At 34.8% G+C, this 13,603-nt stretch overlaps 2 protein-coding genes across 2 annotated transcripts; both read left to right on the top strand.

The window, feature by feature from the left end:
- The first annotated feature begins 3,433 nt into the window (after positions 1-3,433).
- On the top strand, positions 3,434-5,899 carry LOC132038377 (uncharacterized). The gene is made up of 4 exons (XM_059429053.1): positions 3,434-3,709; positions 4,570-4,684; positions 4,990-5,502; positions 5,580-5,899. Exons 1-4 carry the CDS (start codon positions 3,434-3,436, stop codon positions 5,897-5,899), a joined length of 1,224 nt encoding a protein of 407 aa, XP_059285036.1.
- A 4,901-nt stretch (positions 5,900-10,800) lies between these two features.
- LOC132038376 (uncharacterized) lies at positions 10,801-13,232 on the top strand. The gene is made up of 2 exons (XM_059429052.1): positions 10,801-11,482; positions 13,036-13,232. The coding sequence occupies exons 1-2, from the start codon at positions 10,801-10,803 to the stop codon at positions 13,230-13,232; spliced, it is 879 nt and encodes a 292-aa protein (XP_059285035.1).
- The last annotated feature ends 371 nt before the right edge of the window (positions 13,233-13,603 follow it).

The following is a 13,603-nucleotide window of genomic DNA, read 5'->3' as shown; positions in this document are numbered from 1 at the left end:
TATTATAAATACTAACAAATATATAAACTAGTATTATTACAAAACTAATTATTTAAACGTTGGAACTTTGACTACTCTATCTTGATCTAAATGTCTTTTTTGTGTAATTGATTTACGAAGGGAATTGCTTGTACTTTGTTTTGATATTTTTACATGTGTAAGGTGTTAGTACAATATAATTGAGACGTTTCTTGAATAGCAGAAGTTATAATTCTCTATAATATGAGTATATGTGAGTCGAAGTCGAACAAATTATGGTACGGATTTATCGTATCGCAAAATACCGAAACCGAACTTAAAAATATTGAACCATACCAAATTAACTTGGTATGGTAATGGTATAGTAACTGAAAATAGAAATTATCGTACCGAAGTTTCAAATACCGTACCATGCCCACCCCTAAATAGCAGAGCATAGTTATGATGTACATAGTTACATAGAAAAAATGGCAATTTGATTCTTTTATGAGTTATACAAAAATCATAATTAGTTAGTTACATAGTCTAGGAATTTAGCATTTTAGTCCCTAGGATAACTATATAAATTAGCAGGTGCATTGTACAGTTGAATTCAGTGTTTTAAAAGGAGTTTTTGGGGCGCGCCCTGGGGCGGGGCACACCAAGAACGCCCCGAGGCGATAGTGGGAGGGGAAAGTTTCAAAAGGCGTACGCTCGAAAATTGGTGGTATGCCTGGGCGTGTGAGGCGAGTTTTTTGTGTTGGGGTGTAAGCCCAGAATTTTTTTTTCAAATTAAAACGAAATTTGTTAAATAAGTCCTTAATATAATGCCTAAATTCTCAAAAATCTACTTGTAAGTATTGAAATATTTTTAAAAAGAACTAAACCATTAAAATAAAAGTCTGGACCTTTTTTATTGCTAGATGCCCTAATTTATGTTCTTTCCTAATTCTTTATCTTTTCTTCTACTATCTCAAAAAAAGTAACAAAAGTTACTTGTGCTTGTAAGTAGCGTATAATAAATTGTTTTGATTAGTTTTTTGTGGGGATGGAGTACATCTATATATATTTTTCATTTATTTATAGTTTTCTGCAAATTTTTATGTAAATTTACCTATTTAAAAATATTTATTGTAATTATATTATTTTATGAAATACTAAAAAATAAATACCCGTGAGACTTACGCCTCACTAAGGTATACATAAAACGTCTCGCCTTATGCCCCGCCTTTAAAACACTCCCCCCACCCCCCACCGTGCGCACACACCCCCCAATCCCGATTATGTAGACAAACGTAAACTACACGACTAAAAATTTGCTTTGTACAAGCACTTCCAAAGAAACATAGCCAACACTAATTTAAATAATAAAGCGATGAAGATGTATGGATAGTCGTAGGATCAATTTGATTACTGCAGTGAACAATAAATAAAACAAGAAAATATTCGTAGAGGATTCATTTCCCCACCACTCCCCATTTGTATATAAGAGGTAAGGACCTCTTTAGTACTCTCTTTGGTTAGTTAGGGTTCTTTAGTCCCAAATTGTACTCAAAGAGGTAAGGCACACTTCCCCTATGTACTTTGTCTCTGTTTTATAAGTCCCTGATATTGAAGCTTTTGGTTAAAAAAAGTTAAACAGTACTTATATAATATAATGTTTATTTTCTAGAATATCATCAAATTAGACTTACTATAATATGTTATACCGGTAAGTAGGGCTGGGCATAAATACCGAAAACTGAAAAACCGGACCGAACTTCAAAAAACCGAAACCAAAAGAACCGAACTAGTTGGGTTCGGTGTTCGGTGTCCACCTTCAAAAAACCGAAACCGAAATACCCGAACCGAAGAACCGAACGCACACCCAAATTTAAATCATTATCCAAAAAAATTAAAATAATCTAGGCTCATTAAGTTTAAGCCAAAAAAAAAAAAAAACAATTGTAACAAGTCCTCTTTTACTTTTGTATTCCTAATTTTCCACTTCAGTTGAGAAAATCAAATATCCTTAACAAAGGAAATGACTAGGATGTGTCTTTAGGATTAATGTCTGTCCTTTATGTGTTTTCTTAGTTATTCTTACTGTATGTATATAACACCTAGTAATCCTATATCATGGTTATGGTTTTTTGTTCTTGTGTATCCTGTGTGTTCGATTTTGATTTTAATTTATCAGTTTTATATTTTATTGCTTTTGAGAATATGAATCAGTGTAATTGGAATCACTTCTAATATCATATCAAAAAGACCGAATTGAAAAAATCGAAACCGAATCGAACCGAACTTCAAAAAATCGAAACCAAAAGAACCGAACCGAACTAGTTGGGTTCGGTGTTCGGTGTCCACCTTCAAAAAATCAAAACCGAAACAGAAACCGAAATAGACAAACCGAAATTTGACAAAACCGAACAGAAGAACCGAACGCCCACCCCTATCGGTAAGTACTTAACCTGATGATGATGTAAAAATATGAACAACGTGTCAATGTTAAATAGAATCAGACAAGAAGAGGAAGCTCAAAAGGTGCAACAAAACACCAAGAAAGATCAGAACAACAAGAACCACAATGCTAACAAGACTAAATCAAGAAAGATGCCAAAGAAGAAAAATATTGTTCTCTTCAAAGCATTAGCACCTCCTGCTAATATTAAGAGATACAAAAAAATCAAAGTGAATCTTGATAAGCAGAAAGACCCTGAAACTGAAGAAATAGTTCAGCAGGAAAAGGAGATCAAGCCAAAAGATCTTGATGAATGGAATAAAAAAGAACAGGAACAACCTTTGGAAAGCCAACCTGATATTACTCATGTTAGCAATACTAGAGAAAATACTATTCAAGAAGAAGAACCAGGGCATCAGATTCTTTGAAGAAAAAAAGGAGGGTCAGGAGTTGGAATAAGGAGAGATGCAATGATCTAGTCTACCTTCAGCAGTTAAGAATATGAAATCTATTGAAGTGTTTGTGGAAGTGGATTGCCCGCTAATCAATCATCCTATAAATGTTTTGGATAGCAATCTTTGGAAATTCTCAAGATATCAATGAAGCAGAATCCAAGCTCTCTGGTAAGGAGGGATTCTCTGTACAGGAAAAAGGTGTTGTTTCTCAAAAATTTGAAAGAGGTAGAACCAACAATAGAGAAAGTGGAAAGCTCAGAGCTGTTTCTGAAGACACCAATGAGTCCAGAACTCTCAACAAATCAGGACAATCCTCAAAGTCAAGGAAAGTTTATTTCTTCTGACAAAAGAGGCAGAAGCAGGAAAAGAAAGAAAGATGGTAAAAAGGGAACGACAAAGGCTCCTACTAACAGAGGCAGAACTCAAAGACAAAGTGCACCACCTCCAAATATCCATGATTAGTGCAATCTTTTGGGACATTAGGGAGGTAAGGACCAAAACGTCTATACAAAGGTTAAGAACTCTTGTCAACATCAATAAAGTGGCTTTTGTGGCAATCTCAGAGCCTTTTAGTGATATGCACAAGATCAATGTTTACAAAAGATATTTGGGTTTTCACCACTGTCAGGCCAATTCTAATGGTCAGATATGGTGTTTGTGGAAAAATTTTGATTATACTGAAGTGTTGATCTATAATGGCCAACAGATGACCTTGAAACTCAAGGATTCTCCTACTGACAAAGTTTCCTATGTGACTTCTATTTATGCAAAATGTACATCATCTCAGAGGGAAGAGCTCTGGGATAGTATTATTGACATGAACAATCACATTGATGGACCTCGGTGTATGGGGGTAAGACTTTAATATGATAATGGACCTGGATAAAAACTTGGTGGAAGACCACATAGAACCCATAAAAGCATGGATTTCATTACTTGTGTGGAATCTGGTGCCCTCAATGATATGGTTTCAATGGTCCTAAATACACTTGGTGCAATAATTTTCCTCCTAGAAAAAGGATCTGGAAAAGATTGGATAGGATTCTTATTAATGATGACTGGGCTCAGATGTTTAATAACAATTCAGTGAGACACTTATCCAGATCTGGTGCAGACCACAGACCACTCCTGCTTAAATGCTATAATGATCAAGGCAACATTATTAAGTAATTTAAGTTCCTTAATTTTGGACAAAGCAGCCAGATTTTTAGCAACTTGTTCAAAATTCTTGGAATGAAAAAATCAGAGGCAATTCCATGTGGATTCTACAAGACAAGCTGAAAAGACTGAGTAAAGTACTTAGTCATTGGTCCGGGAACAATATAAGTGATGTTTTTGAGCAAGTCAAGTCCTGGGAAGCTAAGATAGAAATTCTGGAAAATTTGGATATAGAACATAATGATGAGCAAGGTAGGGAAAATCTAAATAGAGGATATCTTTGAATATGTGAGATGGCTCAGTATGGAAGATTCTATCCTAAAGCAAAAGACCAAGCTGCAATGGTTCCAAGATGGGGAAAAAAATACCAAGTATTTTCACAGTGTCCTCAGAAACACAAGCAGGAAACTGCAAATTTATGGAATTAAGAATCAAAAGGGTAAGTGGATCCAGAAGGAAAGCAACATCAATAAGGCTGCAGTCAAACATTTCAAAAAGTAGTTCAACCTGAATCACAAGGAGGTGGACAACAATATGCTGATCCATATTTCACAGATCATCACGGATGAAGACAATAAATTTCTCACAAGTGTTCCACAAAAGGAGGAAATCAAGAAAGTTGTTTTCAGTTTGAGTATCGACAGCTCAGTAGGACCAGATGGCTTCAATGGTATGTTCTTCCAAACTTGTTGGCATATTATTAAATTTGATATTATTGCCTTCGTTCAGGATTTCTTTGTAGGAAAAAAACTGACAAGATACTTCTCCCACACTTGCTTAGCTTTAATTCCTAAAATTGAGTCCCCTGTAACATTTGCTGATCTTAGACCTATCAGCCTTAGTAATTGCACTAACAAGGTCATTTCTAAAATTATGGCTAGTAGGCTTAATCCTTTGTTGCCTGCTATTATCTCTGAAATCAAAGTGGCTTTGTCTCTAGTAGACTTATTACTGATAATGTCATGCTTACACAAGAAATTGTCCATGGTATTTCTAGCAAAAATCTGGGTGACAATGTGATTTTGAAACTTGATATGGCCAAAGCTTATGATAGGCTATCATGGTCCTTTCTTGCTAAAGTATTAAAAAAATTTGGCTTTAATGACATTTGGATTGATCTTGTTTGGAGAAGTATTTCCAATGTTTGGTATTTTGTTATTGTTAATGGTTCTAGACAAGGTTTCTTTACTTCTTCTCAAGGATTAAAACAAGGAGATCCTATCTCTCTATCTCTTTTTATTATTGCTGCTGAGGTTCGGTCTAGAGCTCTCAATAGTCTTCTGTCTAATAAGAACTCCATACCTTTTTCTATGCACAAATTGGGTCCTCAAATTACCCACCTTGCTTATGCTGATGATATTGTTATCTTCAGTAGTGGGAAATCCAAGTCCATTAAACTGATAATGAAATGTATTAGAAGGTATGAGAAGATCTCTGGTCAGATGGTTAATAAGGATAAGAGTTTCTTCCTGACAAGCCCTAAGACCTGTGCTTATAGAATTAACAGAATTAGAGGATAGGATGCACTGGTTTCATGGATAAACAATTCCCTTTCAATTACCTAGGTTGTCCTATTTACATAGGACACAAAAAATTGTGCTACTTTGATGGTATGATTGCTAAGATAATGAAAAGGCTCAATGGTTGGCAAGGGAATATGCTCTCTTATGGTGGAAGACATGTACTCATTAAAAGTGTCATTTTTTCATTACCTACATATATTCTGTCTACTATTAACGCTTCTGCGGGTACTATTAAGCTCATTGAGAAGCACATTGCAAATTCTTCTGGGGAACAAAGGAAGGAAAGAACAAATATCATTGGAGTGCATGGAATAAGCTATGCTTTCCAAAAGATGAAGCAGGGATTGGCATCAGAGGACTAAAAGACATCTCAGACAATCTGACTATGGAGAGATGGTGGCAGTTTAGAACGAAAAAATCCATTTGGGCTGATTTTCTAAATGCTAAATATTGCAGTAGAAAACATCCAGTGGGGAAGAAATTGATCAAAGGCAATTCACAAGCTTGGAAGTTCTTACTTCAAGCAAGAGATAGCGGGGAAAAGTACATCACTTAGAAGATCAACAACGGCAACATCAGCTTCTAGTGGGATAACTGGATGGAAGATGGCATTTTAGCTAACCACTGTTGACACCCAATTTTGTCCCTCCTTTTTTCCAATTTATTTTTGCGGGCTTCTAAATTTATTGACGAGCTAAACGCTTTATTTTCACTATTATTTTCTTTATTGCTACTATTATTGATATCATTACTTTCATCAACATTATTAGCATCTCTTTATCACAATTTCTAAAAGGGTTCGTTGTCACTTTATTTTCGTTAAATTAATTATACTTTACCAAGTCTTTTATTTTCTACATGTTGATCATTAACTATCATAGTATATATATTATACTAGTTACAAACTTAGAAGCCCAAAAATAATTAAAATAGAAGAGGAAGGACCAATATTTTTCAGCCCAACAATGCAAATGGCCCAAATTTTCGGCCACAGACCAGCCCATTACCCAATTCCCCTACCCGGTCCAGCCCAACCAAACTCACCCGACCCGACCCACTATATTTAACAAAACCTAATCTCTTTCTCTTTCTCCTCTTCAGCCACTTTCTCTTCTTTCTCTCTCTCGATCAGCTTCTCTCCTTTCCCCCCATTTCCAACAAAAACCTTAGCCCTCTTTAGCCATGAACAGGCTTGTCTACCATATTTTCGTACCAAATTTGTCGTTCTTTCTGTCACCCGCGTTTGCCCTGTCGTTGAAATGGCAGAGGATTCCCGTTCTCACTTAAAGACACCACAGATTCATAAGACCAGAAAGAAAATCAAACCACTTCGGGCATAAATCTGAAGTAAATCACGTGAAGGAAAACCCTAACGTTTGGATTTGAAACGATTTTCAATCTCGAATCCCGCCCAAATGAAACCCTAAAATCACCTTATAAATACTCACTTTCTTGACCCACAAAAGGAGTGGGATCGGTCGCCTCAAACCCTACTTGAAATACATTTATTCTCACTACATCTTGAAACACTCATTTTTTTAGAGTGTTAAATTATTTACGCTTATCAATTCCACTTTTACTTTGGAGTCAAGGATAGATTCGCGATTCATACCCCGTTCACTGCACCTGGAAGAGGTAATTCCCTCTCTTTTTCTTTTCTAAATTCTTGTTTGATGTAGTTTGTAGAGTTTTCGTTTCCTCGCTGTAGCTTTAGTATTTAGTTCTGTTTATAGCTCATAGTTTGATTGGCGTTTGGACTTAGGTTGCTGTTTGTGTTTAGTGTGGAGTAATTTTCATCCTCGTTTTACTTTTTAGTTTTTTGTGTATTTTCAGTTCTGCTATCAGCCTAGTTTAATTGTTAAGTTTATTGTTTGATAGTTGATTCCCTGTGTAATGTATGAAGCATGAAACCGCTTATTTGTCGCATTATGGATTCATTTAGAATATAAAAATTGTGTTCTGATATTGTTGAGATCCATTTGTGTATATTCATAGTCTTGGTTTCAATCAAATCCTCCATGCTGTCCCACTTTTTCTTGAAGTTTTGACTTAGTAGATGAAATAGGGATGTTATATTCGATATTGACAAGTTCCTTTTAGATAAACACCTTATGAATGAGCAGTCTGCTTCCATGAAAACCATCTGTTATAGGAATACTGTTGTTGTCTCCATATGAGTTGAATGAAATATATGTGTGAAAGGTCCAGTAGTTACTTTTTTTTGTGTTGAAGATATTAAAACATCTGAGCATTCTTTAAGTTTTAATTCAGGTCTATTTTGAACCTCAACCCTCTTTCTCATTTCTAACTAAATAATTTAAAGAATTGGTTATACTTTCTTAAACGTATTTTTGAAGCTAATTGATCTTTCAAGTCTCTTTCCCTATAGTTATTTTCAGTATCATTTCCTATTTATGTGTTGTTCATGTTGCTTAGATAGTTTAGCTTATCATTTTCCAGAATTGTTCGTCGTTTATGCGCTTAGATAGCTTAGTATTTTGGTTGTTTAGATAGGTTATGTTGTTTTGACTTTATTATGCATGACTAGCTTCCTATCTAGTCCTGTTTGGGTCGGTTTAGTTGTTAATTCCATGTTTAGATAGGTCATTAGTCAATTCCACGTTAATCTAAATCATGTGGTTCGAGAAATCATAGTTATATACTGCTTTGTGGTTAATCTACCTACCTTTAGATTATTTAGTCTCTGTTAATGGTATATGAAGTTTGAAGAAGGATATATGTATGGTCCGGATTTATCTTATTGTGGTTAGTCCATGTCCATACTCACTCGGGTCTGTGTATGCTAGTTGCTTATACGTTTGAGAATGGGAGTCTATGATTATCACTCCGTATACTTTATTCAGGTTATGATCAATAAGTTATGGTCTCTTGCTGTCTAAATGTCATAACCCAGACCCCTGTATCGATGTTCTAGTCGTTATGGTTTTGCATCATGATTGTATGATTCTTAAAGGACCCATCCCTACTTGTCTTACCCTGTTTTGAAACCAATTATGACTATGAAGCATGTTCGATTAAGTCCAATGGTTATTTATCATCAAAACTGTTGCTCTGTGGTTAAAAGTTTATGGCCAGTCCTTTATTGAGTCAAAAAAAAAAAAAACATGTGAATATAGTTCCCTATGACTGATCCTAAATCTGTTTGAACCCTTTAAAATGTCTTTTAAACCTTAAAAGTAACATGTCCCATGTTAATGTAAACTGATCAATAAAGTAGCACGCTAGATGAATTTGAAAGATTCCTACTGAAGTTTGGATACTTAGGCTGAGTTTCCAGGATTTAGGACCTGTCTAAAACCGAATATACATTCGATATACATCTGATATACATATCGTGGTATGTGCATCTTAGGTATATTGTACATGGGTTTAAACAGGTAAATAACACATATGGTCCAATAATGCATACGTGTGCATCATATGCTATATTGTTTATGAAATATATGTATGTATACACGAGATATACCTAGATATACACAATGTATACATAGACTGTTGGTTTGTCACGAAACTTACATTATACATGTTTAAATTTATTTATTGACTGCATACTAATCTTTTTCTCTCATTTTTGTGCATGACGATCGTATACGAGTCCCTCGGACTTGTCTCCTCCCGCATTTTGGCGTTGGGCCAAAAGCCCAACATGACCTCCTACATACCAGCCCTGTCCGTAGCCACATAAGAAGGCAAAATCTGGGCTGAAGCCCAACAGGAGATGAATAGTTCGCAGCAACATATTAAGGCCATTGGGCGAAGCCCGATAAAGAACAGTCGTAGTAGTCCAGGAAATTTGAGCCCATTTAATTTTACTTGATTCTTGATTGTGCATTTTGATTATATTGTGTGATTAACATTTTATGTTGTTTTGGTTTTCTTAGTTGGAATAGACCTTAGAAGAATTGGTGGGTTAGTATAATGGATAGTTAGCCTAGAAGAGAAACAAATAATTAATTCCATAAATCTCATCTTTCTTCTTTTATGTCAAGTTATTTATAATACTCACAATATTTATCTATGTTAGAATAATGGATTTTCAAAGTAGCATGATTACCTATTTGGAACCAAAGAACCATGCTTTGTGGTACTATCTCAAAAACTTTCAAGATGTCACTAATATATGAATACTAATCCAAGTATACTTCATAAACATTATTTTTAAGATTTACTCAACTATGCATACTTTAGTTTAATATAATCAAATAAAGTCAACAAAAAGAAATTCATGTCCTTTTTATTATATTTATAATAAAGTTAGATTTTGGTTGGCATTGTCATAGTAATACAATTTTATCTAAAGTTTCAAATTCGCTAAACTTATTGCCTACCTGAAAACTACTACATTTTCAAATTCACCTTCAATAATACTTAAAGTCTTTTTTCATACCAATCGTTATATTGTGTAAATTTTATTTTTAATAACATTATTACATTATTACATTGTTACTTTAAAAACTTTAGCAATATTTATAAGTTATTTTCTAAACATTTAGAATGTTATATCTACACTTAGCCTAATTAACTTTAAGTCCGGTCGGATTAACCATTATTAATGGAACTTAGAGGATGCCTAATACCTTCCCTTTAGGTTAGTTGAACCCTTACTCAGATCTTTTTGATTTCGTAGACTTTAAAAATAAAATCAACTTTAAATAATTACTTTAATTACCTTAGATGCCCTAATTCACCATAAATAATTAGGTGGCGACTCCTTAACTTTAATCAACCCCGGAATTACCGGGATGTTGTAAACTATTTTGACTCTGGTTAAAATAGGGTATAACAACCACTGTCTAAATCAGATGAACAATAGAAACTCCAAGCTCAAGGTAAAGGATTTCTTGATTCGAAACTCATGGAACCTACAGATGTTGTATAATACCATTCCAGCCCAGGTTGCTTTGCATGTTAGCACCATTCCTTTGGGACACAATGATGATGAGGATTATGCTATATGGTTGAATTTCGGAGATGGTCATTTCACCAACAAAAGTGCATGGAAAGTGGTCAGAGCTCAGAGATTTCAGAACACAAGTTTAGCAAATGTCTGGCACAACTCCATACCTTTTAAATTTTCTTTCATGTGTTGGAGAATTTACTTTGGCAAACTCCCCTTCCGGGAAGCAATGATCTAGTTGAGTAACAGAGATGACATAGACTGTCCTTGCTGTCCAACTCCTCAAAATGAATCAATTCAACATGTCTTTATAGATGGAGTTGCAGCAAATCAATATGGAGCACTATGGGGGCTCCTTTGGGAATTTCTCATAACCATATCCCTATTAGAGCTGTTTTACAGAAATGGTGGAGCGTTAAACCGAAGAATAGGGTGCATAAGCTTTTGTTACATTCTATCCCAGTCATTATTTGCTGGGAAATTTGGAAATCTTGGAATGCTTGCAGGTATGGAGACAGAACTAGTTTCTCTCAGTATCACATGATTAAGCAGTGCATTTGGAACATCAAAGCTGTCATTAATGACTCCTTTCCCAGTATTGAAATTAATGGCAACTGGATTAATATATGTGACAAAATAGAGAGTTTGTGTCCTGTGATTAAGTGCACTACAGTCTACTGGAAATCTCCGGCAAGGGGGATGATCAAATTGAACACTGATGGAAGTTCCATTAGTACAAATGGGAAAGCTGGTATAGGAGGAGTTGTGAGCAATGAACAAGGAGACTTCATTATGGGATTTTCTATTCCAGTTAACAGCTCTAGTAACAATCATGCTAAAATGGAGGCTGCAAGCTTTGGAAGTAACTGGTGTATTCAAAATGGTTTCACCAATATCCATATTGAGTTAGATTCCTTATTGATAACTGAGATGTTGATCAAGAAGGACACTAAGAATATGAAACTTAAGCATATGGTGAAAGCTACCTCAAACACATTAAGAGGAGCTAATGTCATTTTCACTCACTGTTTCAGAGAAGCAAACCAGATTTCTGATTTTTTTGGCAAAAAAAGCTACAAGAAGTGGTGACAGGGCCTTATATCTTTCTTATCAGGATCTCCCTAGAGAAGCAAAGGGCCTGATTCAACTTGATAAGTGGCAACTTCCTACGTTTAGGAGGAGATTTGAAAAATATAATTTTTTTTGTTAGCTAAATTCACTTATTAGTCTCTGGAAGGAACATTTTATAGGCTAATTCCTTCAAATGGATTGCATAGTCAATCTATCTTTTGTAGACTAGAAGCAAGGTTTTCCATGTCCCCCTCTAGTCATTGTAAGATCATTTTATCAATATAACATGGTAGGGGTCAAGCCAAACCTCCCCCCTCCTCCCCCACACCTTAGGCTCACAACCTAATGGTGATGGCTTATTAAAAAAAAAATAAAAAAAAATAAAGAGATGAAACTAGAAAGGGTGCCCCGACCATGAAAATTAGAAGGAATGGTTCCTTCAATCACCAAAAGATTCCCAATAGTCGGCAAAATCAGAATGATACTATTTAACGAAGTGAAAGAGTCAATTCTTGTTTTGTGCTTTTGTCCACTGAGGAAACTTGGATCATCCATTTAATTTTAGCTTAATTCAACTCGTCCCTCTAATTATAAGCATCTCACTTTGACCAAGTACAATCGGCAACATTCCCTGATTGATAAATGTTGAGAAGGAAATGACAACATAAAATTCACTCTTTTTCGGGTCATTTGCACTTTTGTCCCTATTTTGTGCTGGTCTTTAATTTTTATCCTTCAAAATAGAACTTATGTCTGTAGATGCATAAGTTACGCATCATAATATCCACAAGTTATGTCAAAGAACTAATGTCCCTATAGGCATAAGTTCGATTTTGAAGGACAAAAATTAAAGACCAGCCCATTTGAAGGTCAAAAATTAAAGACCAATCCATTTGAAGGACAAACCGTCCAATTACTTGCTCTTTTTCTCAAACAAATTAGATTATTATTTTTCTTACTTGTATTGTATGGACTATGGACTATAAATACACATGATCTCAACAATGTATTAGACACTCAAGAAACTTAATTACAAGCAATTACTTTGAGCTCACTAAGTTATTCAATTAATCATGGAAAAGGCTAGCAACAATTTAGTCAACTGCTACTTGAACGTAGCCTTAGTTCTCACTTTTCTTCTCATTCTGACTCCATCCCTTGGACGAGTACTTCTCAGTATGAACATTTAATCATTGCATAAATTTTACTTGTTACTCCCTCCATCCCAAAAAAATTATCTTACTTTCTTTATTAGTTTATCCCAAAAAGATAGGTCATTTCTATATTTAGAAATAATTTAACTTTATGAGATAATTCTGTTACACAAATATCAAAGAAACTGTTTTGGAATGGCACATATTGTAAAAAGTCTTTTATTTCTTGAACTCCATGTCAAGTCAAACTAAGAGAATCTTTTTGGGACGGAGGGAGTACATGTTTTTTTTTTTTTTTTTTTTTACCTTTATCTCTGAACTCACATTACATTTTTCTTTTGTTTTGTTTCCTCAGCATCTAATAACGGGACATCTCAGGCCATTCCAACTTGTAGGAGAGTTTATAATGTAGACACTGGCGACACTTGTGACAATATTATCGAGTTTTTCAATCTAAAAGCAGAGGACTTCAGTTCTTTAAATCCAAATCTTAACTGTGATGATCTTTTCCTAGGTGAATATCTCTGTCTCAATGGCACCTTATCTACTTGAATCTAATTCATAATGGCCATCAATCAATATATTGTACTAGCTTATAGTTAAGTGCATGTATGCATCTCTAGTCTTAGATGCAAATTAAATCTCTTTTGAGTAATGAGATCGACTACTATTTGTATCCCTTTAATTTACCCATGGTTAAACCAAGAAATTTCTTCGGTTATGTTGTATCCACTATCAAGTGATATTGTTTGTTTTTATTGAAGTTATGTTGGTTATGACTTATATTTTGTTTACTGATCAATAGCGAAAAATAATTTCTCTGTTCCCCTCACGTTGCTACTCCCCCCGTTCACTTTTACTTGTCATGTTTTCCTTATTGGGAGTCAAACTACATGGACTTTGACCAACATTTTAAGACTTAA

The sequence above is a fragment of the Lycium ferocissimum genome, chromosome 11, assembly GCF_029784015.1.
Source record: "Lycium ferocissimum isolate CSIRO_LF1 chromosome 11, AGI_CSIRO_Lferr_CH_V1, whole genome shotgun sequence".
NCBI lineage: Eukaryota > Viridiplantae > Streptophyta > Magnoliopsida > Solanales > Solanaceae > Lycium > Lycium ferocissimum.
Note: the sequence above shows the minus strand (reverse complement) of the source record. Positions and strands in the feature narration are given on the sequence as shown.